The 27340-nt window shown below is 51.3% G+C and overlaps 1 protein-coding gene across 8 annotated transcripts; it reads left to right on the forward strand.

Moving 5' to 3' along the window:
• The first annotated feature begins 984 nt into the window (after window positions 1-984).
• Window positions 985-26798, forward strand: FAM110D (family with sequence similarity 110 member D). 8 transcript variants are annotated; one of them, XM_084609743.1, is made up of 4 exons: window positions 985-1144; window positions 10620-10770; window positions 12736-14039; window positions 24449-26798. In XM_084609743.1, exon 4 carries the CDS (start codon window positions 24765-24767, stop codon window positions 25818-25820), a length of 1056 nt encoding a protein of 351 aa, XP_084465869.1. In that variant the 5' UTR covers window positions 985-1144; window positions 10620-10770; window positions 12736-14039; window positions 24449-24764; the 3' UTR covers window positions 25821-26798. The 8 variants fall into 8 exon arrangements, with proteins under 8 accessions (XP_084465869.1, XP_084465871.1, XP_084465873.1 ...); XM_084609745.1 differs by having other exon boundaries at window positions 10626-10770; XM_084609747.1 differs by having other exon boundaries at window positions 10654-10770.
• Window positions 26799-27340: the final 542 nt, after the last annotated feature.

The raw sequence follows: 27340 nt of genomic DNA on the forward strand, positions 1-27340 counted from the left end.
GACCGTGAGATTCAAAAAGTTAAAACTTTATAATGGTTAAAACACAAATTGTCAAGATCATGTGTCAAAATATACAAAGTAAATAGCCTTAAAGCAGACTCTAGTAACTTCTCAAGCAGCATTTTTCTTTCTTTGCCTATCTGTAAATTTTTGTTATGGAAGAAAATATTTTTTTCATGGGCTTGTAGGTATAGGTTGAAATTTGATGCCTACTGATATTTGCTGATTAAAAATCGAATCCTTCCAATTCTATCTATGTTCATGGAAGAAGAAGAACATCAGTAATTTTTCTTTTGGTTTCCCATCCGTGTGTCACAAATCTGACAGCAGGGACTGATGAGACATAAAGATCAACAGCTAATTTTCTTACCAATAGAAATGGGCCATGTCCGTTCAGTCCCTGCTCTCTCTGAGGCTGTTAATGAGGGTCTAAGTCATGGTGGTAAGAACTTGTGTATAAGACCATTAAGAAGTGGTCTGAGATAACAAAAATGTTCTTGTACATACCACTGAAGGCATCAGATTGCAACAGTTTTCAGTCATTGCCACCCAGGGCTGTCTTTTGAATCTCTGAAAGACCATCTCTTGTTACCAATCCTGTTAGGCTTTTGAGCCTATCCCAGCAGGATATCTGTAGATCGAGATGCATCAACCCTTTTGGGTCACTGACACATATTCTATTAGAACAGAGGTTCTCAAACTGGGGGTTGTGACACCTCGGGGGGTAGCGAAGTTAGTATGTGGGGGTTGCAAGCTGTCAGCCTCTGCCCCCACACCCTATTTCACCTCCAGCATTTATAATAGTGTTAAATATAAAAAATGCTGTGTGTTTTGTTTTTTTTTAAATTCAGGGTGGGGGAGGGGTCCCACTCAGAGGCTTGCTGTGTGAAAGGGGTCACCCATACAAACATTTGTGAACCACTGCTTTAGAATGACCTTTGTACTGTTAACTTATGCTCAAATACACACCAATGGGAGGTTCATCCTAGGGGGATGTCTGTGTTGTGCATTGGAATAGTCAGACTTCTTCCAGAACGATGCCACAAACTGTTCTGAATGTGTGTAGAAATTGTCACCAGCCCAGCAATGACATCTTGCAACATTAGCCTCACTGCAAAGGATTGGAGGGAAGCATTAAAGAAAGGTACTAACTGGCACGTCTCCTTCCTCAAGTATAGTATGTGGGCAGAATGCCCAGATATGACTTTATTGTTTAAATTAGTCTGGTTTTAAGTTGAAGCTGGAAAAAAGCCTCCCCAGTCAGAGGGCAGCACAGGTTGCTTGCTTAGACAGATCCTGGACCCAGTTAGATGTAATTGACACTCTTTGGGGAGGCATGTGAAATGACACTGACTCTCCTAGCACACTGGGGTCCTTGGCTAGGGCTTCTAAGCACAACAGTAATGCTAATAATTATGATGAAAAATCTTAGTTGTGATAATGAGTGGAAATATAAAAATACTCTCAATGATTAATTTAAAAAAATATTGGTATGAGTGTTCCAGACTGAGGGATCGTACAACTGGGGTGAAATGATTAATGTATAGAATAGCACAAGCTGTAAACTTTATAAATTCTATTTCCTTGTCTTCTGACTCCCCTGTCCCTCCACCAAAGAAATCTTTCATCTTTGCCAATGCATCTAAATCCTGACCTACGATACCCTATCTATCCCAGTGGAGAAAATGGATCTGGTTCCCAGCTGCGAAAGACTTGTGTGCTAAAATCAATAAGCTAATGCGTTCCTCCCCCTGGTCCTTACATTTTTGCTACAGGATAAAACTGATTTAATTCAAGGCAAAACTGTCCCAATTCCTTGATGGACTGACTTATTTATTTTAATTTTTTTTCAGAATGATGATGATTTTTAAACAAACTAAATTCCCACCCAGCAAACAAAATAAAATGCTAAACCTACATCAATGTATTAATGCTTTTAAAACTGAAATTAATGTGAGTGATGCAAAGAAGGCCACATTTTTCGAAATTTAACACAACTACTTTATTTCACTAATTTTTTGCAAGACGTTAAATTCTAGTCTGATCATGCTCATACTGTATTTATTGGCAGGGCGTTGCTCTTTGAAGCTGGGGTTGTGAACTTTACTTGCTTTTGTTTTTGCTTTCTGTGTTCATTTAAATAATGCTCTTCTCTGTGCATTGGCCAATCAGGGCACTTTCCTAAATTGCAGCGTAATGATAGACGTTTCTTTTGCGGTTTAGATAAAATCCTGTCTGAGGAAACCTACAGTAATTATGCCCCGCCCCTTGGAACATTGCCCTCTTTTAAAGTGCTGCATTTTTTTTCCCCCTTAACATTGACTGTTTGTTAGTACAAGGTCCATTTAAGCTTGTGCAATCTGCATAATGAACTTGAGGTTTTGTGTACTGTTTTTTCTTTCCTACCAAGGATTGGTGTTCATGATTCTTTTATGCTTATGTGTGCCAATTAAATGTCTTTCTAAACTTCTACTGAAGAGCTGTAAGAGAGGAGAAAAGGGTAATGAACTTCTACTAGCATACAAAGGATACTGCTTCAAGGTAAACTAGCAAAAGATGTTTAAACACAAACCATTTTAACAGGGCCCCACAGCTCGCAGGAGACACTGCCAAGTAGCATGTGCTGTGCCTCATTTCTTTTTCAGTCATGGGGTGAGCAGCTGATGCAAAGTGCTGGTTATTCTTATAGGTACAGTCCCACCAGTTAACAAAGAAGGATTTGTTACACCCCATATTAGATGCCACAAATTGCCTCCGTGTGTCTGACCTATCTGGTGAATATTTATGAAAATACATTAGTAGAATACCCAGCTCTTACAGTGCTTTCCATCCGTAGATCTCAAAGTGCTTTATGAAGGAGATCAATATGATATCCCCATTTTAGAGATAGGTACAGAGGTGAAGTGACTTGTCCAAGGTCATCCAGCTGGCCAGTGGTAGAGACAGGAGTAAGAATGTCTTCAGAGGCCCTGTGCAGTGCTCCATCCACTAGGCTGCACTGCATCAGATTGGCTGGCAAACTGCTGACTAAAACAGAAGGTAACTGTGTAAAGAATGACAAATAGTTGTGCCAACTCTAATATTTACCCAGTTCAGCTAACATGTTCTATTGGCTGTAATTTGGAACTTTCAAATGTCCCACTGAGTAATATGGAGCATGGCCACAAGGTGGCACATGATAACCATGATTTTTGCCTGAGTCTGCCTGGGTTTTGAATTGCCTCACTTTAGTGTTGATGGTGATGAGATCTAGCTCTGACTTTATCTGATGAAAAGCACTAAGTCTTACATTTATTTTCAGTAAGAGCCCTGGAGCCTGAAATTTTCTATACAGCAGTGCAAGCTTTCCCCCAGGCTGCTCCTCTAATGTCCCTCAATGTGACACAGAAAGATCATTTCTAGGGGAGTCAAGGTGACCCATTCAGTCTATGGCCTCTGCTGTTACTGCCACAATGGTCCCACTTGTCGTGGTGATTTATTGATGTGAAGCCCTGTTCAGTGAAATCATTTTGATGGGCCTCACTGGAGTTCTCACTGAAGTCACGGGAAGTGGTATCCTAGAGGTGAATCTCCCTTGCTGCAGATTAAGTACATTACTTCTTGTCCTACTCTAGTGGACACAGAGGACAGTGGCACTCTTACAGGAGAATATCAGGGCTCCGAGAAACTATCCTCCAATCACTCCACTCAGAAAGAGCCAGTTGACACAACTGACTTCCTCCAGAAACTCAGCAACATCAACAAGCTCCCTCTGAACACCATCCTTGCCACTATGGATGTCCCCTCCCTGTACACCAGCATTCTTCACAATGACAGCCCTGCTGCTTGCCTCAAATATCTACAAGGCAATGGACAATACTCAGATATCCACCCCAAACATCACCAACCTCATCCATTTCATCCTCATCCAGAACAATTTTACATTCAACAACAAACATTTTGTCTAAACCATGGGAACACCGTTGGTACTAGGATGACTCCCCAGTATACCAACTTCTTCCTGGGCTGCCTTGAGGAAGAACTTCTGGACAAACACACCATGCAACCAATGACATACCGGAGATACATCAATGATATTTTCATCCTCTGGACACAGGACTTAAACTCCCTCATAGATTTCCACCACAACTTCAACAACCACCTCCCATCCATCAAACTCTCTAGAATACTTCCCCACTGGTGTCAACTTCCTGGACACCACGATCAGCTTCAGCAATGGAACTGTATGGACAACTACATACAAGAAACCCACTCATCTACCTTCACAGATCCAGTAACCATTCCAAGCACACCAAGAAATCTGTTATCTACAGCCAGCGCTCAGATACTACAGAAGAAAGTCCAGCATGTACACCTTTTAACACACTTAAAACTGCCTTTAGTGAACAAGGACGCCACCCAAGAAATAGATGCCAGTATGGAATGGATCCCCCCAAGATAACCTATTTAATGGGGGGGACCCAAAAACCTCTGATCGCATACCCCTAGTTGTCACCTACCACCCCACACTGGAATCCATATGCAGTATCATTAAACAATTACAACCCATATTCCATGGGAACCACTCTTGAAAGAAATTTCTCAAACTAAGCTCATCAGAATCTAGCTCCCCACAACCAGGACTCACCAACTCAAAGCGGCAGCAGAGCCTGCCAAACAGATGCAAAGCTTGCAGATGTATCTCCACTGCTTGGAAGATCAATTTCCTCCCCCCCCCCCACCACCCCCCAACACACCTTTCAAGATCCATGAGTCTTACACATGCCTTTCACAACATGTGATGTACCTCATCCAGTGCACTAAATGCCCCAACAACAACTATGTGGGTGAAACCAAACACTCTGCTCTTGAATGAACTCACACAGAAAAATAAGACAAAACCACCGTATCTTCCATAGGCTAATACTTTTCACAAAAGGATCACTCCATATCTGACCTCAGTCCACATTCTCAAAGGAAACCAGCTCAACACCTTCAAAAGATGAGCCTGAGTGCTTAAATTCACAACTTTGTTAGACACTAAAATCATGGACTGAATGGAGACACTGGCAGTTATGGTGGCGTATGACAATCTGTAACCCATTAACCCCTTCTCTTCTCTCCTCCCCCTCCCTTTTTTTTTTTGTTCTAGGACGGGGTGGTGGTGGTGGGGTGTGGTGTTAACAGGCCACTTCACCTTGAATGGTCTCTTACAATATGTGTTAATTGCTTATGCTAAACAATCTGTTCCACCTTGTATTTAGCTGAGACACTAAGTACCTTCCCCAGACCTAGAGAAGTGCTCTCTGTAGGTCAAAAGCTTGTCTTTCACGAACAGAAGCTGGTCCAATAAGACATTACTTCACGCATCCTGTCTCACGAAGAGTTGATCCCTGTCCTCTGTGTAACAGCCTTTAGCATATTTGAAGACTCCTATGAAATCCCCCTCAGTCGTCTTTCCTCCAGACTAAACATGCTCAGTTTTTTAGGTCAAGTTTTCTAAACCTCTTGCATATTTGTTGCTTTCCTCTGGATTCTCTCCAATTTGTCCACATCTTTCCTATGGTGTGGTGCCCAGAATTGAACACAGTACTCCAGCTGAAGCCTCACCTGTGCTGAGTAGAGTGGGACCGACAGTTACCTCCTATGTCTTACTTACAACACTCCTGTTACACCCCAGAATGATGCTTGCCTTTTCTGCAACTGCCTCACGTTGTTGACTCATTCAATTTGTGACCCACTGTAATCCCAGATCCTTTTCAGCACTTCCCTATTTTGTAGTTGTGCATTTGATTTTTTTTCCTTCCTAAGTGTGGAGTACGTTCTTTAAATTTAACAAGATGAATTTCGACTAATTCTCCAACTTGTCACCATCCTTTTGAATTCTAAGGCTGTCCTCCAAAGTGCTTGCAACATCTCCCAGCTTGGTGTCATCTGCAGATTTTACAAGCATGCTCTCAACTCCATTATTCAAGTCATTAATGACCATATAGAATAATACTGGCCCCTGTGGGATCCCACTAGGTACACCCACCCAGTTTGACAGTGAACCGCTGATGACTACTCTTTGACTACAGTCTTTCAACCAGTTGTGCACCCATCTTATGGTAATTTCATCTAGACTGAACAGCATACTAATCCACCTCTGAACAGCATACTAATCCACAGAGGTCTCCCTACCAACACTACAGAAAGAGGGATTCTAGGTGGACTCCTCCTGAAGGTCGAAACAGCAGACTGGACTTCTACATAGAGTGCTTCCGCCGACGTGCACGGGCTGAAATTGTGGAAAAGCAGCATCACTTGCCCCATAACCTCAGCCATGCGGAACGCAATGCCATCCACAGCCTCAGAAACAACTCTGACATCATAATCAAAAAGGCTGACAAAGGAGGTGCTGTTGTCGTCATGAATAGGTCGGAATATGAACAAGAGGCTGCTCGGCAGCTCTCCAACACGAGTTTCTACAAGCCATTACCCTCTGATCCCACTGAGAGTTACCAAAAGCAACTACAGCATTTGCTCAAGAAACTTCCTGAAAAAGCACAAGATCAAATCCGCACAGACACACCCCTGGAACCCCGACCTGGGATATTCTATCTACTACCCAAGATCCATAAACCTGGAAATCCTGGGCGCCCCATCATCTCAGGCATTGGCACCCTGACAGCAGGATTGTCTGGCTATGTAGACTCCCTCCTCAGGCCCTACGCTACCAGCACTCCCAGCTACCTTCGAGACACCACTGACTTCCTGAGGAAACTACAATCCATCGGTGATCTTCTGGCCACTATGGATGTAGAAGCCCTCTACACCAACATTCCACACAAAGATGGACTACAAGCCGTCAAGAACACTATCCCCGATAATGTCACGGCTAACCTGGTGGCTGAACTTTGTGACTTTGTCCTTACCCATAACTACTTCACATTTGGGGACAATGTATACCTTCAGATCAGCGGCACTGCTATGGGTACCCGCATGGCCCCACAGTATGCCAACATTTTTATGGCTGATTTAGAACAATGCTTCCTCAGCTCTCGTCCCCTAAAGCCCCTACTCTACTTGCGCTATATTGATGACATCTTCATCATCTGGACCCATGGAAAAGAAGCCCTTGAGGAATTCCACCATGATTTCAACAATTTCCATCCCACCACCAACCTCAGCCTGGTCCAGTCCACACAAGAGATCCACTTCCTGGACACTACAGTGCTAATAAACAATGGTCACATAAACACCACCCTATACCGGAAACCTACTGACCGCTATTCCTACCTGCATGCCTCCAGCTTTCACCCTGACCACACCACACGATCCATCGTCTACAGCCAAGCTCTGCGATACAACCGCATTTGCTCCAACCCCTCAGACAGAGACAAACACCTACAAGATCTCTGTCAAGCTTTCTTACAACTACAATACCCACCTGCAGAAGTAAAGAAACAGATTGATAGAGCCAGAAGAGTTCCCAGAAGTTACCTACTACAGGACAGGCCTAACAAAGAAAATAACAGAACACCACTAGCTGTCACCTTCAGCCCCCAACTAAAACCCCTCCAACGCATTATTAAGGATCTACAACCTATCCTAAAGGATGACCCAACACTCTCACAAATCTTGGGAGACAGGCCAGTCCTTGCCTACAGACAGCCCCGCAACCTGAAGCAAATACTCACCAACAACCACATACCACACAACAGAACCACTAACCCAGGAACTTATCCTTGCAACAAAGCCCGTTGCCAACTGTGCCCACATATCTATTCAGGGGACACCATCACAGGGCCTAATAACATCAGCCACACTATCAGAGGCTCGTTCACCTGCACATCCACCAATGTGATATATGCCATCATGTGCCAGCAATGCCCCTCTGCCATGTACATTGGTCAAACTGGACAGTCTCTACGTAAAAGAATAAATGGACACAAATCAGATGTCAAGAATTATAACATTCATAAACCAGTCGGAGAACACTTCAATCTCTCTGGTCACGCGATCACAGACATGAAGGTCGCTATCTTAAAACAAAAAAACTTCAAATCCAGACTCCAGCGAGAAACTGCTGAATTGGAATTCATTTGCAAATTGGATACTATTAATTTAGGCTTAAATAGAGACTTGGAGTGGCTAAGTCATTATGCAAGGTAGCCTGTTTCCTCTTGTTTTTTCCTACCCCCCCCCCCCCAGATGTTCTGGTTTAACTTGGATTTTAACTTGAAGAGTGGTCAGTTTGGATGAGCTATTACCAGCAGGAGAGTGAGTTTGTGTGTGTATGGGGGTGGGGGGATGTGAGAACCTGGATTTATGCAGGAAATAGCCCAGCTTGATTGTCATGCACATTGTGTAAAGAGTTGTCACTTTGGATGGGCTATCACCAGCAGGAGAGTGAATTTGTGTGGGGGGATGGAGGGTGAGAAAACCTGGATTTGTGCTGGAAATCACTTTAGATAAGCTATTACCAGCAGGACAGTGGGGTGGGAATAGGTATTGTTTCATATTCTCTGTGTATATATAAGCCTGCTGCAGTTTCCACGATATGCATCTGAGGAAGTGAGCTGTAGCTCACGAAAGCTTATGCTCTAATAAATTGGTTAGTCTCTAAGGTGCCACAAGTCCTCCTTTTCTTTTTGCGAATACAGACTAACACGGCTGTTACTCTGAAACCTGTCATCTAGACTGCGTTTTCCTAGTTTGCTTGTGAGACTGTCAGGAGGGACTTTCAAAAGCCTTACTAAAAATCAAGATCTATCATGTCTATTGCTTCCCCCTTTTGCCCTTCTCCCCACCCTCCCCCATCCACTAGGACAGTAACCCTGGGCAAGAAGGAAATTAGGCTGGTTTGGCATGATTTTTTTTCTCGATAAATCCATGCTGGCTATTCCTTATAACCCTATTATCCTCTAGGTGCTTACAAATTGATTGCAAGCACCCATCTCCCTTTCCTACCCTGCCTCCCCCCTTCCTATCAGTGCTGTTGAGAAGCTGTAGATGACTACTGTTGATTAGATCTCAAACACTTAAACACTGCCTTGATCCTTTTTGTTTTCAATTTATAGACCAGTACTGCCCCCCCACACCCCCTCCCCAAGCTCTAGTTGCAGGTGGAGGGCCTTCCACCTAGAATGAACAGCAGACAACACCCAGGCATAGAAATCTAGACACTCGCAGCTCTGGTGCATCAGCTCATCTCGCAGTGAGACAGTCATACTGACCTCCAACCATAAGGGACTTTTATGGATTAAAACAAGCAAGTAGAATTGCACCTAGAAACAGATGGGTATGTTGCATGCTCACTGTGGCATCCGAAGGCTTTTAAAAAACAATCTCTGAATCCAGATGAGTGGTTGCCACCCAGCTTCCCATCACTCTCATCCCACCAGTCTTATTTTGCCCACTACAGGCAGAGTCATATATGGCTTTTGTTCTTTCTCTTGAACCTTGGCCCGTACAATATTCTTTGAGCAGTCAAGCCGTTCTATCTGCTAGGCAAAATCTGTGGCATTCTCAAGCGGAAGGTATATTGAACGTTCTAGAGTTCTTACTATCAAGTCCTCAAACTCTGGTCAGGGAAGGACTAGGAGATGGCATGGTAGTAAAAACACCTGAACTCTGTTTGTGCTCTAGCTCAGTGGTTCTCAACCAGGGGTTCACATACCCCTGAGAGTATGCAGACATCTTCCGGGGGTACATCAGGGATAGCTCAGTGGTTTGAGCATTGGCCTGCTAAACCCAGGGTTGTGGGTTCAATCCTTGAGGGGGCCATTTGGGATCTGGGGCAAAAATTGGGGATTGGTCCTGCTTTGAGCAGGGGGTTGGACTAGATGACCTCCTGAGGTCCCTTCCAACCCTGGTATTCTATGATTCTAACTCCTCTAGATCAGTGTTTCTCAACCTGGGAGCTGCAGCCCCAGGGGAGTCACAGGACAGATTTAGGGGGATTGTAAATGCAGGGTCAGCATTAGAGATTGGCAAGCAGGACGATGCCTGGGGCCCCAAGCCAAAGGGGGCCACATGAAGCTAAGTTACATGCTTCAGCTCTGTCCCCTGGGGCTCGGTCTTCAGACGAGGCTCACAAGTGAAAAACAGGCTGAAGTATCACACTGAAATGTAAGTACAATATTTATATTTCAATTAATTTATTTGATGATTATACGGTAAAAATGGGAAAGTCAGCAGTTTTTCAGTAACTGTGCTGGGACACTTTTGTATTTTTAGGTCTGATTTTGTAAGCAAGTAGTTTTCAAGTGAGGTGAAACTTGGGGTATGCAAGATAAATCAGACTCCTGAAAGGGGCTTGGGGCAACTGGAAAAGTTGAGAACCAAGTCTAGCTTATACTATTGCTAGCACTGGTGAAGAATTACAGGTCGGGATTTTGTCCGTATAGATGCAGCCCTGAAAGGTTGCCTCACCATGCCCCTTATGTAATGTTGCTCTGAACACAACGGATACACACATGTACATCTTTTTAAGGGTACACCTTGTAAAATGACACACTATTGCACACACAAATCTTATAAGCCTGTCCTCTCCTGCTCTCTAGGGCAAAACCTTTGTTGCATTCTAAGTGCCAGCAGTCTCTCTGGGCAAGAAAAAGTTTGAAAGCTTCTGTTAAATGTGTAAAATTTTTACTAAGTTACAGGAAGAAAAGTGGCCTTCATTTTCATTAGTGCAGCAAGCTGACGGCTCACAAGAGAGCCTATCCTGAGGAAACGGAATAGAATTGGAAAATTCAGTTGAGTCAGTGGGTGGCTGTCTTCCAGAGGAGTCAAGATGTCTCACTTTGGGTACGTCTGCCCTGCCGTCTGACATGCGATTGCAGCTCAGGTAGACCTACTCACGCCAGTTTCACCCACACTACCATGGCTAAGAACAGGCAGCCTAGGCTATCAACATGAGCGTGTGCCCAGGGTCCCGGAGATGCTTGTACAGCCCTTGTAATTGTGTCTACACAGCTATTTGTTAGCTATGCGACTGTGAGCATGTCAACGTGCTGCAATCACGCCTCCGATTGCCGTGTAGACATACCCTTTGTGGCGAGGGACTGTTGTACTCCTGGAGGTGCTGGAATGACTGGCATCCTGATTGCTTCTGATCATTAAAGATCTCGTCTCGCTTTTTGTGGGAGTTTGGCTGTAGGCCTGGCTGTCCAGGTAGACTTCCATCTCTGGAAAACACATTCTCCCTCCCCTCCCTGCAGTCTCGACTGAACGCAGCAGTCTTCAGTTCTTCTCCCACATGTTTCTAGTGTGTAGCCTTTCAAATTATTTCTTGCCTGATCATCTGGGGTAAATTAGAACTGCATGAAGTCCTTAGTGTTCTTCCTGGACTGTTCCATTCTTCTGTCTTCCTGGTTTATAAGATGCTTTGTTATGGGTTGTAGGTAGGTAGATATGAAAGTCCTTTGCATGTATTGTTGTCAGCATTGCCAACCCCAAGTGTTTCATATGTTTACAAAATAACAAATGTTGGGTTCTTCTGATTTACTCCTTGGCTCTTCAGCCTTTAGAATCCCCATTTTCCAGCATTTTTCCTGCCAACATGAGGGCTGGAGATCTTGTTTAACCCTCCCTCCCTCTCCCTGAGATTGTCACATGATCACCTGACTCCAGGAGCTGGGGCTTTAAGGAAAACCCTCAGATAGCATGAGCCCCGTGATAAAACTGCAGGAGTGGCCGACACTACTCACCAGTGCATATTAGGGGATACTTTGGGATGGACTTTTAAGGTAGCTTGTTGCCTCAAAGGTGGCCTCTTGTGCAGGTTTCACAATAACTTATGGTGCTGCATCGCCTTTCACCCCCAAAGTGCTTGACAAACTATATAAAGGGATCCCTTCACTCACTTGTGAAAGCAGCCCCCTCTGGATGAAGGAAGGTAGCTGTTCTACACTGCAAAGCAATAGTACCTACCTACCCTACCGGCTAGGAGAGGAAATAAAGAGGAACTTGGGATCCGATTGAAACTGCAAGCGGAATTTGAGATCAGCAAAATTTTCCAATTCAGCTGAAAGTGAGAGGGATTTAGGTACTTCTGAAAATTGTTTTCCAATGTGTTTACAGTGGGCTGGATCCTTACATTGATTTACCCAGGCAGTCTGTGCGCGGTAAGCCTGAACCGCTGATGCTCAGGACTGGAATAAAAAGGGCTTCTAGTTCTTTGTTGCTCAGCTGAGCTGAGAATAGACGCAGCACTTAGGGATTTAATTTAGTAGGGCAGCAAAAGCAGACACACTCCTGAGGCTCCAGTCCCGGGAGCTGCCCTTTTCCAGTCTGCTAAGGGAAGCTGGAGCTGGCTGGGTTATTGCTGGCAGATGAGGCCTCAGAAACCTTTGTTGTTGTACCTGGAGAGGAATGTTGGCTTATCCCGCAGCACCCAAGACTGCCGTTAGATCATGACTTGGGGCTCTAAGGCATGATCCGATTCAGCGTGCTTCGTGCGTCTATGCTGCTGGCTGGTGTGGTGGGAGTCTCTTGAGAGCAGCTGGGAACTGTTCCTGGGTGCGCTTTTGTGTCTCTGCCTGCCAGGAAGGTGCAGGCTGTCGTCAAAGGTTTGGTAAAAGGGCCAGGCATTAGCAGGAACAATCCCCATCTGCTCGGCTGCTATTACTCACCTCTGTCTTTACCAGAATAGCTGGTTGAATTCCAGCGCTGTAAACAAACTGAGCATAGTAAGCCATGATTCATGCTGGTGGGGGGCTGCAGAGCTAACAATAAGAGAGGATGTTTTTAACACTGTTTGTTCTTTTCCAGCTTGGCATTTCCAGCGTGCGACCCTCCTGTCCCAGAAAGTTTGCTGAGGGATTCTTCATTTCCCACTCTGGGTGACCCTCTCTCCCCCATTATCACTCCATGCAACTGTTGACCAACAGCCGCAAAACATGGGAAGGACCAAGCATGTGGGCCTGGCACTCAGGTGCGAAGTAGCTCGCTGGGGTTTTCACACCTCGTCCCATCTGATCTGTGCACAGAAAGCTGGGATCAGCAGTGTCTGATGTTGCCCTGTTCTCCAACCGGGCCTGCCCAGCTTTCTGCAGTGATGGGAGCACTTTGCTCTTCGCAAGTGCCTTCCACCCGCTCAGGATGCCAAAGCACTTGACACACACCAGCTGAAATCACTGCAGTCGGGGGTGGAGGTTAAGTTAGTAGCCTTTTTAAATTTTTTTTTTCCCGAGGTGCTGGGCGCCCTTGGCTCCTACTGCTGTCAATGGGAGCATGGGGGCTCCGCACCTTTGAAAATCAGCCCACACATGGCTTACCCACGCCATGCACAGTGACTCTGTAGCAGAGATGTAGGAATAGGACTTAAGACTCCTGGCTCCCAGGCTTATGTCTCCGTCACTCGTACAGAGACCCACCCAGGTCAGGGGCTAGGATTCTCTCTGTAAGTACATGGACAGTTAAGTCTAGCAGTTAGAGCAGGGCCCTGAAAATCAGACCACTGGAGTCTGATTTCTGCCACTGACTTCCAGACTGACCTTGGCCAGGGCCGTTGCTCTGGGTGGTAGCTCCCTCAGGAGCTGCAGCGGATTCAGTGACTGCAGGTTGGGGACGTGCTCTGAGATCCTTTGCTGGAAGGCACTGAAGAAGGGCAGAAAGTTGCTCTCCAGCTCAGCACTTTGTCTCCTGTTGCTACATGAGCAGCAGTAAAAAAGCCCTTAAGAAGGAACATACCTATGGTATTTTCACAGTCCATAAAGGCCCCCACCATCCCCCAGGGGGTGGCATCGTTAGCAGGAAAAGCAAGCTCGAAGCTCAGCCATTGCTAGTCACTTTGTGCCTGCCGATGGCACTCAGATCGCTTTCCTTCCCTGCGAGCGGAGTGCATGCAGCTGCCTCTGTCACTTTCCCCGCCGGAAGCAAAGGTCAGGCTGGAAATCATGTGTTTTCTTTACCCAGACCTCCCTCCCTGTTGCTTCTTTATTATTTCAGATGGGCTCGACGGAGACTTCCACCCCCGGGATGATGTGCCGGGGAAGCCGAAGTGAAACCTAGCCCCTTAGAGTTTTGCTAAGGCCCCAATTCAGCAAGGCTCCTGAGCATGTGGAATTCAGCAGGTGAGTGGTCCAATGGGCTTTAATGGGACTAATCGTGTCATTCAAGCTATGCACATGGATAAGTTCCAGGCTGAATTGGGGCCCGATACCGCAGAAGGACCCATGGATCCGTGTAGGGGGTTGCCTACTGACATGGGAGGTTGTCTTTGATCGTTCAGTGCTGAGAGCTTGAACCATCTCTAGCTCTTTAGGGCCTTGTGCATGCTGGGAACAAAATCACTGTTGCTACAACGGTGTCTGAGCAGGGTTCTAGCTCGTTTCCTTGAGCAGTGCCGGCTGGGCGTTTTTATCTGCCAGCTACGGCGCTGACCCGTGCTGTAGGGACTGATAGTGGAGTCGGCATAGCACGAGTCTCAGAAGACACCCCTGCCCTCAGTCGTCAGGGAACGCCGGCCGAACTCTGCTAGCAACACCAGCCTTGTCTGCCAGGAAGCTCCCACCAGTGCTAGGACCCTCCTGCTGGGGCCAGCACTCCATCTGTGACTGTCAACTGAACCCGCTCTAGGGCTGGAGCAGGCTTAAAGCATGGCTTGGGCCCGTCCACCATGCAAGACCCAGCTGCGCTGGGACACTTCTTTGTTCTAACTAGGGCCCCTACCATGAAGCTGTCTGGTGTACATAGTCTTCCAGTTATAGAGGTCCTTCGGGCCGGGAAGAAGCAGAGACTTGTGTACGACAGGTGCCACAGATAACTAGGCAAAGTGTCCCGTGGGATCATCCCGAGCGTGAGGAGCGTTCAGAGGCAGCCTCGCTCCAGTCACAGCAAGGACAGTGTGAGCTGTCGCACTCGGGTCCGTGAGAGAGACGTGAAGTGAGCAAGAGGAAGGACGGCATTTCTGCTTTGATACAATGCACGCAATAAATGCACCAGGGAGAAGGCTGGACAGATACGGTGGGAAGAGAACAGGGAGACAGAAATAACTGAACAGGGGCCAGAACTGTCCTCATCCCTGCTAGCGATTTGCGCCATAGTGGCACCTAAAGGCCCCGGCCACATTGTGCTAGGTGCTGACATAGAACAAAGGGACGAGTCCTGATCTCACGCTCTGCGTCTACACTAGAGCTATGCACCATGCCCGCATAGCCCCCTGGTATAGGTGCAGCCTACACCAACCGGAGCGTTTGTCACTGTAGGGACACCACCTCCCAGAAGGGCGTTAACTATGGGGCGGGCAGCCCTCTTCTGTTCAGTGAGCTGCCCCGACACTGGGGTGGTGTTGGCATAACTACGTCAGCCAGGCGTGGCTTTTTCACAACCGGGACCGCGGTAGCTATGCTGACAGAACTTTCAAGTGTAGATCAGGCCTAAATATATGCAAAAGACAAGTGACTGCATCATCTCATTGTTATCTTGCAATGGTACTGGGTCGACCCCAGCTCCTGGCGGTGCCTCTGGCCAGGCAAGGGGGAGCTGGGCTGATCCTGGCATTACCTCCACCCAGACAGGGGGAACTGGGCTAATCCTTGTTCCTGGCATTGGCTCCCTCCGGCAGCGTGGGGCTGATGACGAGGCAGGAAGGAACTGACTCTGCTGGAGAAAGGTGATTGTTGATCATTGGACTCTGTTTTGCCTGTGATATAAACAAACCAGTCTGGGCTGTAGCCCCAGGTGGATTTCCCTTTCCACTTTCCTTCAAGTCCCCCTTCCTTTTGGCGCCATCGCTTCCGGCAATCGCGCTTCGCGGAAGCTGGGGGCTGCAGTCACTCCCCGCCTGCTGGAGCCGCCCTGGCTGCGTATTGACCTGCTGCAACAGCGTGCCCACTTTGTATGTGTTACATTGTCCTGGACTCAGCAGGCCACTGGTGTGAGCAGGAGCCATGCACTAAAAAGTGTGTAAGTGTAAAAACACTGTTGCAACTTCTGTTATAAACCAACCCCAGCTTCCGTTTTAAACTGACTGTAAATTGAGCATCAAAACCAGGGGAAGAGCCTGTAAGAACGGTGCTGCTGCAGGGGTAGGATGTAATATACTCATGCCCCCAATGCATTGTTTCAGGGTTCGGTCTCGCTGGCTTCAATGGGACCAGCGTTGCTGTGACAGGACCAAGCTGCAGCCCTGAAAAGGACGGGAGCCAAACGCATCCCCTGGGAGGGAGGGCGAGCTGGGGGCAGGGGTGATCTCTCTCTCCTTGGGCCCGGTGCCAAATCTCACTTTCCCATCTCTCGTGTCTGTGCTCCTGTCTCTCAAAACGGGGGGCTGGAGCACGGAGAACTGAGCCAGGGTTTCAAGTCTGAATAAGCTGAGAGCAGAAGGAACAAGCTGCCCTCTGCCTGCTTCAGCTCTGCCTGCTGCTCCCGCTGGCTGCCCCGAGAAGTGTGCGGCGTGTTGTTTACAGAGCTGGTCAGTCTCCCTGCCTCAGTGCTGGGGAGGGCCCTTTCCCTGCAGAATGAACAGCCCTCAGGCAGGTCAAAGGGCAGATGTAAAAATAACCCCTGGCTTCACTCCACCTTCCTGCAATTTATAAACTCCCCAGGAAAGACAAAAGGCAGGAACCTTCCCCTGGCTGGCCGGCTCTTAACCCTTTTCGCTGCCAAGGAAATGCAGCAGCAGGCCTTGTGCTCTCCCTCTGCCGGTTCAGAGTCTCGTGTCTAGCACCGTTCTAGGGACAGCGGGACACGTGCCTGCTAAGGGACAGTGAGAGGGGAAGTAAGTAACAGAGGTTAGAGCTCAGGCTCAGGGCTTGTGGGGGTTAATGAGCCTAATTCCCCTCTGGTGCAGCTTCACTGCAATGTGTGTTGGGGATGGATCTGGGCCAGCGAGTAAATGCAGCAGATGCAGAGAAGTTCTGGGAAACTATCCTTGCGGTACCCACCGGTCCAAGGTCCGCTCAGACACAGCCGCCTGTCAGCCCATCAGCGCTCAGTTCATGTTTGCTCGCTCAGCGGGGGTCCCCGGGGACGGCGAATTGCAGTCGAGTTCCTGCTGCCGGGCTGCACCCCGGGCCTCTGAGTAATGAGGTGTAAAATGAGAAACAGCTGGGGCCCCCGTATCACTGTGTCTCATTCCAGACCTGGTGCTGGCAGGGAGAGGGCAAAGAGAGGAGTGGCTGTTTGCTGCAAGGCCTTGAGGGTTCTCTCCCAGCCCAGACGGAGACACCCACTCCATTGGTGTAACCTGTTCCCTCCACCCCCTCCTGCAACGCCCCAAGTGGCAGCTCAAGGTGCGGAAGCTCAGACAAACTGAGCAGGGGGAATGGTGTGAGGGTGGAGCTTGATCTAGACCAGGGGAGGAAAGCCGGTAGGGAGGAGAACGGGACGTAGACTCCAGGACTTAAGCCCAGTTCCTCGCTTCCTTTGTTGTGATGGGAATTAGGTGCTGAAAACACCTTGGTGAATTTGGGGGTTAATGACAGTGGGGCTTGTTCGGAATAGCCCGGGGAAGCGGGTGGGTAAAATCCGGGCCTGAGCAGTGATGGGCCCCCGGGCAGTATTTGCATGTTACCATTTGTGGCAGAGTTGCACGCACAGGCCGCAGCTCGGATTAGCAGTATCTGTGGTTTGTCATGTGTTGTGCTCGGCGCTGCACGTACACCTGGGGAGAGTCCTGCCCTGAATAGCGCGGTCGACCTGAGCAAGACAGGAAGGATCCTTGCCCCCGTTTTATAGATAGGGGAAACTGAGGCCCCGAGAGATGATGTGACTTGCCCAGGCTCACTCAGGCATCTGCGACAGTGCTCGGCACAGAACACAGCTCTTCTGTGTCCTGGTCCACGAGGCCGGCCTTTCTCTGCAGCCACTTAAAAGGCCAGAGGTTTCCTGTGAATGTCAGAGTCAGACCACCCGTGCCGCTCCAGGCAGCAGGCAGACAGGGCAACATCAGGGCACCAATTGAAACCTGCCAGGGAGATCAACTGCAGCCACAAATGGATCCTCCCTGGCCATGTGTGCATGCAGCCCCCTCCAGTACCCTAGAGACAGAGATGGGGGCGGGGGGAGCAGCAGGGGCGTTGGAGAGTCTTCTCATCAGGAAAGAAGAGGGTGAGGCATGGATGGTAAAGCAGAGAGGAGGAAGGTAGGCAGAGTTAGCACCGGGGTGTCATTGCAGAAAAATCTGGGGGAGGGAGGGAAATCATGTTGTTATATGTGATTGTCTATTTCCTGGAAAGTCTGGGGGGTGGAGTGGAAGACCCAATGGAGCATATAGACCTATGAAAAGTCTGGGGGGGGTGGGGGGGAACAATTGCCCCATAGCAAATGACGCCTCTGGTTAGGAAGGGGCAGATTATATGTAAACAAGCATAAGGCAGATGTAGGGGAAAGGCCGGGGGCAATGTACAGTGGGTAAGAGACGGTGGAACAGTTTTAGATAGAGTGGGCACTGTGGTACGTGTTGCAGCTGTGCAGAAAAAGGGAATGTGGGCATGAACCTAGGAGAGGGAGGGAAGGTGTTACTGCACTAGGAGCAGGAGGGCAAGGGTTAATGCTGGGTGGGGTCAGGAAAGAAGGGGTTAATTCTGGGTGTGAGTGGGAAAGAGTTAATGCACTGGGTATGAGCTGGAGGGAAGGGGTTAATGCTGGGTGTGAGCAGGAGGGCAGGGGTTAATACACAGTGAGCTGGAGAGAAGGGGTTAATGCAAGCTGAGGGCAGGTTGGCAGGGGTTAATGTGGGCGGGAAGGGGATAATGCAGGCGGGCGGGAAGGGGTTAATGTAGGCTGGGGGGCGGGCAGGGGTTAATGCACTGGGTCTGAGCTGGAGAGAAGGGGTTAATGTAGGCTGGCGGCAAGCGGGAAGGGGTTAATGCAGGCTGGGGGCAGGCAGGGGTTAATGCAGGCTTGGGGTGGGCGAGCAGGGGTTAAGGAGGGCAGGCAGGGGTTAATGCAGGCTGGCGGCGGGTGGGTGGGAAGGGGTTAATGCACTGGGTCTGAGCTGGAGAGACGGGGTTAATGCAGGCGGGGGGCAGGCGGGCAGGGGTTAATGCACAGGGAGGGGATGGCTTTCCCCTGACCCTGTATATCCCGCAGCCGCTGCAGGCCCTGGCTGAGCTCAGTTCCCTGGGAGCTCTTGGCAGGGCAGGACCAGCTGGTGCTTGACTGGAGATGCCTTAGCCGGGCTTGGTGAGTTCACCCTCTGTGTTGAGGTACCACTTGCCTGGAGCCCCCCACCCTGCCCTGCCTTAGAGCCACGCTGCGCTGCTCGGCTCAGCAGAATTTCTGCTGCAAGGCTGGGGTGGTCCCAGGGTGGAGCAAGCAGGGCAATTTCTTAAAGCCCCGTGCCACGGGAGGGGGCCGTGAAGCTAAGTTGCTCAGGCTTCGGCTTTAGCCCCTCATGGCGGGGCTCAGGCTTCGGCTTTCTGCCCTGGGCGCCAGTCAGTCTAACACCGGCCCTGGGAGGTAGGAATGGGGGGATGCGTGACAATGCCAGGCTCTGTGGGCAGGGCGCAGTGTCTTGTCCCTTGGGGCAGGCCATGCCCTGCTGTGGGCTCCTCTGGAGCCCTGTTGGCTCTGTGCAGCCCTGGCGAGCGGGTGCTACCTTCGGGCGTCCGGCTCGGGGCCCGCGGGAGGCTGGAGACCTGGGCTGGTTGCTTTTGGGAACTGAGGTCTGGCTGCCCTGTGTTTAAGAGCTGTCTCTGCAGGGCACGGGCCAGGGAGGCGGGTGAGTGTCTGCCCTGGAACTGCTTATTTATAGCACTACATTTAGGAGGCGGAAGGTCAGCTCTTTGGGCTTTTTATAGCAGGGTTTTTGTTTGTTTTTTTTCTCCTTGCATCCTAGTGGCCCTGGGATAACACAGGATGGGATCTAAGCTCCCAAATGGAGAAAATTTGGTCTAGCTTCAGTGCTGTGTTAGGATCCACAGGGGAACGCCCCCAGGGGGAGCCTTCCTGCAGCCTTTGCAATCAGCCTCTCCTTGGTGAGCAGTGCAGGGGGTGATCTTTCGAGATGCATGTTTTTCCCCGCCTGTGAACTCCAGGGCTGGAGCCAGGTGTCTGGCAACAATGAGCAACGAGGTATCTCATGTGTTGGCTGCTGCTGTCCCAACTCATGTGGCATGTGTGTCTTGGTACGGCACCTCGCCCATGGTGAGTCTTTTGTCTCGGGGCTGGATTTTCAATCAGGGCCAGGTTTTCAAGTGCTCAGCTCCTGTTTATGGCCAGTTTTTCAAGGGCATTCAGTCATGAACCAAGCTGAGCTCCGCTGAAAATCTGTCCTTTGGTGTCCTGGCCATATTCTAACTCGGGAACTCTCTCTCTGCCCTGGCATTTTCACCTGTGCAGCATTCTTCTTCCTTTCCTACACCAGCCGTTGCTATAGCGTTGCGATGGGCTGCTCAAGACCTGCTGCATTCCACCCCATAGGTGGGTGCAGTGATCCTTACCTGGCTTTACATACAGGACTGTTATGTGGCTTAATTCATGGGCCTGAAATGCTTTCAGGTTCCCCACAAGGTGCTGTACCCAAGCAGAGTGGTGGTGTTGTGGTAGGAACAATCACATTTTGACTCGGAAGCTCCACGGCAGATCTAGCTGGAGTATACTGGGGAGAGCTGGCAGAAAACTTTCCTGGCAAAATATGGAGATGCGCTGAAATAAAACTTCCCTGTGAAAAAAACTGTTTGTTTGTCTTGTGATAGCATGTGAGAGGCTCAGTCAGTGCACCAGGACCCATTGTGCTAGGTGCTGTACAAACCTAGGACAAAGAGACAGTCCCTGCCCCCAAAAGCTGGTCTGTAAGACCAGAGACGACAGATGGATGCAGGCAGACAGGGAGGCACAAGGGAACCAAAAATGTTGATTTTTTTATTACGTTTTTTTAATTGGGAAAACGCAAAAGGAAATGGTTTGAACGAGTGTTTCACTTTGATGGAACACATTTCCTCTCCCAATTTCTCAGCTTACCAACATTTTGCTTCATGAAAATTCTCACCGTTTTGACTTTTCCTCCTCCTTTGGGATGAAAGCAAATGTGGAAAGAGGGATTTCCTGCAGGCTGGAAATTCCATTTCCCCAGTGGCTCTAATAACAGCTTGGGAGCTGGTCTGTTTGCTCCCCCGCTGACTTGATCTCTGCCCTGAGAGCTGGAGTTGAAATTCCTGCACTCAGGACTGATCAAGGCAGTGAACCTTTCCATCAGAAATGCCCCTTGGGAAGGCGGCAGGGAATCTGTGCCTTTATATCATGCAACCCCTCTTTGCATGACCGAACTGGGTAAGCCAAACCCTGGGCAGCCTCTCCCTGGGTGGCATGAAGTCTCCGTGTGAAAGTCTTCCTGATCTCCAACGTGTGGGATCTTTACCATGACTGTGCAGGTCAGAGGTGTGTGGTGGGATTAAAGGGCAGGAAAGGCAGAAGGAAGTGGGGCTCAGCTGGTGGAGGGTTTGGGTGCTGATCCCTTCCTTCCTAACACCACAGTATCAAACTCCAGCTGTTGCCTCTTTCTCAGTCCCAACTCTTGCTTCTCATCTCAGAAGTCTCGGTTGGTTCAGCTCCAGGGCGATCTGGCTCTGCCATAGACTTCCTGTGGGATCTCGGGCAACTTGCTTAACTGCTTCATGCCTCAGTTTCCCCACTTGTAAAATAGGAATGAGATGGACATGCCTCCAGCGGATGTTGAAAAGCTTATTTTTGTTCTTGTTTGTCATGTGCTTGGAGATCCTCAGCTGAGAAGAGCTAAGTGTTCATGAGACAAGTTAGCTGGGGGGGTGTCTTGAGTGTTCCCTGGCAGGCTGGAGGGGAATTGTCGGGGGAGGGAACGCAGCTCAGAGTGTGGATGGGCTTTTCTCCAGCAATGGGCAGAGAATGGTGACTGCCTGGGGCAAGCAGGCTGGTTAACCATTAGCTTCCGATCAGTCACTTCAGCGCCATTTGTGTCTCTTCTGTTAAAGGAAACCATCTGCTTGGGCCATTTACAGCTTCTGCATCTGACTCCAGGCCCCCTGCACTAGCTGCTGTCAACTTCAGCACCAGATTTACTGCCCTGGTCCCACCCTGGCCCCTCTTTAGCCAGCCCCTTAGGCTCAGACCTTGCTTTGTCCTAGTCCTTCCCTGGATGGATGGTCAGTCGGGAGGTGAATAAGAGCCATTATGCCCAGTGGGCTAATAATGGCTCTCTGGTGGTCACGATGCCAGCAGTGACCTCTGGCTGCTCATTTAGGGCCTCCTATGAATTAGGAATTAGTCATGGGGCAAAGCCAGGGGGGATTTTGCCCTTTCTAAGCCTTGTTTGTTGGAGGCTTGTTCGCTGTGAATGAGAGGTGGTTGGGATCTGAGCCTGCAAAGTTTAATGGTTCGGGGATTGGCCCACCTATTCCAGGAGGAGGCTCTTTGGTTGCTGAGGATAAAGGGTCCCAGAACCAGACAGGTGCTTGTTTATATGACAGTAGCACACGGAGGCTTTGCACGCATACCTAGTCAGAGCCAATCCCTGCCCCAAAGAGCTGACCATCTAAATAGATGAGCCAGATGGGGAAACTGAGTCACAGAGACAAAGGAGGAAGTGACATGCCCAAAGTTGCCCAGCAGGTGAGAGCTGGGAGTAGAACCCATGTCTCCTGACTCCTAGTCCAGTGCTCTAGCCGCTGGGCCATGCTGCCTGCTGGGGGACTCTAGCCCTTGACAACCACTATGGAGTCAGTGTGTCAGCTGGCTGAAACTTGGACGGATTAAAAAAAGCCTTTTTCTTGTTTTCCTTTCTGAAAAGGGAAACCCAGAAGGGAGCCCGTCCCAACCCAGGGCTGCTCAGACGCTGTGATTATTCTGAGCCACGCGGAAGGCGAGTGGAGCCAGAAACGCCCTTGTGGCTTTTCCACCTCCTGCCGTCTGGTTCCTCCCCTCCCAGCTGCTCCAACCTGGCTCCTCCTTTGCTCCCTGAAGGTAGCCCTGGCCGGTGCTGGGGGCTGCCGGGAAGCGTGGCACTTGATGGCCGGATTGTCTTTGTTCTGCTACTGTTGGGCACATAAAGATAAGGCTGCGGGCTCCGGTATTTTTTCCTGTTTAAGTTGCTCTTGGAAGCTCTGCAATAACCCAGGCTGTTCAGTGCTTTCCTCTTCCTGCGGTGATTATTCCCACCTAGGAGCCTGCTGCTGTCTAGAAAAAGGCCCCGTCTTCTGTCCCCTCCCAGGCTCTCTGCTAACCAGTCCGGCTGTTGTGCCAATGGGCCGTGTGCCCTCCTTGGCTCCTCCTCGGCGTGAAGCACGGTGGCATCCCAGCAGAGCTCAGCCTGCGATTTCTCCTTTTCCAGCATCCTGGCAGCTGTGATGCTTGAGAGGAGCTGGGGCTGCCCCGGCGGGGAGAGGGGGAAGTCGCACCCATTGGAAAAATCACCGGGCCCCTCAACAGCCCGACCCAGACCGCTCTGAACCGCACGCCGCGTCTAGAGGTGGCATCAAAACCCTCCCTGAAACTGCAGCCCTGGCCGGCTGCCCTATCCCACCAAAGTGCCCCCCTCCGTCTCGTCAGTGTCTCGTTTGCTAAGCGGCCCTCTGCGGTAGTTTGGTTTCCTCCTGGCACCTTGAACACAGCCACGGGTGTGGGTGGTTCACAGGGGCATCTAGCCCGGCCCCTTTACTGGACAAGAAAATCAAGCTCCTTCCCCGCTCTCCTCAGCTCCGGGTTGCCCCTTCGCCAATGCATTCTCCTCCTTCTTCCTCTCCTTCATTCCCCTACCCCCATCGTCTTGGGCTCTGGACTCTCTGGGTGCCCATCTCTGCCATGGTGAGGGGGGGAGGCTCCAACCAGAAGCCCTTGTCTACCCCCAACATGGGGGGTGGGGGGCAAGTTCCAATTTGTGGGGGAGGTGGGGCCCAAACAGACTCCTCCCCCTGGGGCTCTTGTCCTCCTCTTGCTCCTGAATCCTTGATCGATCTCCCACAGAGCAGGCAGCAGCTCTGGGCTGCCCCGTCCCCTGCTGCCATATCCAGGCTCTGTCTGGCTGCGGGGCCTCGTCCGAAGGGTCTTGCTTTGCTCCATCTCTGGCTGATGCAGCTGAGTTGGACGCGCCGCTGCCCGCTGGGGAGAAGACTGTGCTGGGTACAGGCTCCGCCTGACTGCATCCTCCACAGCCCTGGAAAGCGGCTGGGCAGCAGGCAGAGTGGAGCTGGGGGGCTGCAGCCTGGGTGCCATATTATACTGGTGGGGAGCGGGGCACCTCTCTCTGCCCACACTGTGGTGTTGCACCGGGAGGAGGAGATGGCGTATATGTGTGTGTGAATGACCTAGCGGGAGGGTGGCTTCCCCTTGAGATGATGGTTCCTGCTCAAAATGGTCCTTCTCCTGGGGGAAGCTTGGGCGCTACATTGTGCGGGGAATGGGGACGCGGATAAACTGGAGACTTCAGAACTTCTCCTGTGGTGGGACCAGGTCCTTCCCCATCTTGGGGATGGATGGAAGCTGCCCGTTACCCATGCAGGGCCCTTCGCCGGTGGTGGCGGTGACAACTTTCCTATTACTAACCACTTCCCTCCTCTCCTTCCAGGGGCTGAGTGCACCTTCACCATGGCCACCGAGGACTGGCCCCTGCGCTGGGGCAAGGGGCAGAGAGCTGGTTTCCGGGGCTCCCTGTGAACAAGGAAGCTGGTGCCAGAGAGCCCCTCTTGCAGTCCTGTCTGGTTACAGGCTCCAGCTTCGGGGTGAAGAGCCACGTCTGTGTCCTGTGGCCCACGTGAGGGGCTGGCCTTAGAACAGTGTGGATTTGGGGTTCAGGGCTTTTGCGCTATGGTTCCCCTGAGGGGCCCCCCATTGCAGGTTGCCAGGCCCTGTCCCTGAGAGCTGAGGTGCCAGAGCACGAGACCATGAGGCCTGTGTCTCCTGCAAGCAGCGCCTCCCCCCTGGGGCTGCTGAACCGGGGCCCGGAGTATCTCCGCAGGCAGATGGAGGTGGGGAGCGGGGGCCGCACCCCGAGTGCCGTGGAAAGGCTGGAAGCTGACAAAGCCAAGTATGTCAAAACCCAGCAAGTGATCAACAGCCGGCAGGAGCCGGTGCTGCGTAGCTGCCCCCCGCGGCCTTCCCCTCGCAGCAGGAGGCGCCTGACTCTCCACCAGTGTCACGAGATCTGTCAGAGCTCAGAGCTGGGCCGAGAGAGCCCCAAGCAGAACGGCCCCAGGAAGCTGCTGCCTTCCCCCCAGTCCCCCGTGGCGCGCAGGGGCAGCAGCAAACGCCTGCTGAGGCCCGACTCGCTCATCATTTACCGGCAGAAACGGGACTGCACGGCCGTCAACAAGGAGAATGCCAAGGGCTCCGGCCTGGTCAGGCGGCTCTTCCAGGGGCCTCTGAGAGACAAACTGCCCGGCTCCCCCTCCTCCAGGGGCCTGGACGACAGGCAGCAGGGGCCGGAGAGAGATGAGACCCCCATGGTGTGGGTGCCAGTGGAGAAGGAGGCTGCTAGAATGCAGAGCCCAGGGGGCGGCATCTTCAGCCCGAACGCGAGCCCCATGGTGCAGCCTCCACACGGCACCCAGACGCACCTGCCCAGCCCCCAGTCGGGGCCAGGCCCGAAGGAGGCCAAGAGGGAGCTGGGCCGAGGCTGCTCCCTGCCCCTCTCCGAGAAGGAGAGGTTTTTCAACTACTGCGGCTTGGACCGGGACCTGGTGGAGGTGCTGGGCAGGGAGAGGTTCGGTCCTGCTGGCTGGGACGCGGCCTCCTCCTTGCTCCTGGGGAGCGCGGGCTCGGCCGGCTCGGAGCTCAGTGGGCCGGCCCATTCCAGCGGCTGCGAAGCGGGGCCCGAGGCGGAGGAGCTGGGCGCACGGCTCTGTTCGACCGTCTCCATTATCGAGCGCAACGCCCGGGTGATCAAGTGGCTCTACGGCTGCCAGCGAGCCTGGACCACGGCCAGGGAGTCCACGGTCTGAGGGAAGGGCCCTGGCCGGCCTAGAGAGACCCCGTCCCGTCTCAAAGGCTGGGGGCAGGCGATCTCCACTCCAGTTCGGGGCCCAAGCCTGCCAGTCCGGCCTCCAGCGAAGGCCAGGGCAACCGCCCCCCGCTTGCTCTCAGCGTGGGCAGGAGGCGGCCTGGGGCATGAACCAGGCAGATCGTTTGGCCCCTGGGTGAAACAGACGCTTGGGGGGGGAGATGCCCTGAGCTGGCTCCTCCCTCCTGGTCTGCTCTTGCCTTGTATGTGCAAGTACCCACAAGCACCCTGTCTGCACTGGGGCTGCCAACTGGGGGACTGTAATGTAAATGTGGGGGACCCCAGATGCTTCCAGCACTGCATGGCCTAATCCTGCTGAGCGGGGAAGGGGGTGCGGGTGACATTCACCTCTGAGGGCCAGTGTGTTCAACAGAGACTTTCCTCTTTTGAATGATATTTTAAAAGGTGCCCGGGGGAGGCATTGTGCTGGGAGAGGGGGCTTGGAGCAGCTCCCCCTGGGCTGCCCCCCTGCTTCTGCTCCCTCTCGGTTGAGTCTCACCCCCCTCGAGCGTTTGTAGCAATGGGACTGGAAGGGGGAGACAAACTGGCCCTTTAAGCCTTTCTCTGCTGCTACGCTCTCGGCCTGGCCCCTTCACTGATGCAGCCGGCCCTGCAGTAGATGAGGTCGTAAGGGCAGAAATGGACCCTCTGGCTGCGTGGTCTCCTCCCTCTCTGAGGGATCTGGGAATGGCCGGAGGCACTGGCATGATGCTAGCAGGTTGGGGTGTGTTTAGGTGTGTGGCTGCACCATGAGAACAGGATCCAGCTGTAACTAACAGCAGTGTGGGCAGCCGTGAGACCTGGCTGTGCCAGTCCTGGGAGCCCCCGCCCCCAACGCTGCAAAACACCCCACCCACCCATGAGAAAATTTCATTTTGGCTGGATCTGAAAAGTTGAATAAAGCCGGCTGTGTTTTAAATCCTGCCATGTGTGATCTCTGCTCGCCTGCGAGGGGCAAAGCCGGTGAGGATACGTCAGAGCTGTGTCCTGTCTGTGTTTCCCTGCCCCTCTGCCCCCCCCCCCCCGCACTCCACGTGGGAGCAGAGCAGCAGAGTGAACTGAGGAGGACTCTGAGCCATTGCCTCTCCTCTTCCCGCTAGAGCCGAGCAGAGGGGTAGACAGAGGGGAGGCGACTGGATGGCAGTGGGGCGTGCTGGGATCATGGCCATGCTCAGGTGGGGTACAGGGCATCACCAGTTCTCCCACCCCTCTCCCAGCGGCAGAGTTCAACATCATTCTGGAGAATCTGCTTCTCTGTGGCTGGTGGGCCAGTTTCCTCCTGGGGGCTGCGGGAAGATGCCAGCAGGGTCTGCCCTCCTGAGGCCCCTTCCCTCCCTCAATATCAGCTTTGCCTTCAGCAACTTCTGCTGGCCACCATCCCTAGCCTTGCTTCCCCGTCCCAGCCCCCGCAGGGCGGAGTTGAGCTCCCAGGAGCAGAATGATCCTTCCCAGCCTGTGCAG

The sequence above is a fragment of the Lepidochelys olivacea genome (assembly GCF_965140295.1).
Source record: "Lepidochelys olivacea isolate rLepOli2 genome assembly, chromosome: 19".
Taxonomy (NCBI): domain Eukaryota; kingdom Metazoa; phylum Chordata; order Testudines; family Cheloniidae; genus Lepidochelys; species Lepidochelys olivacea.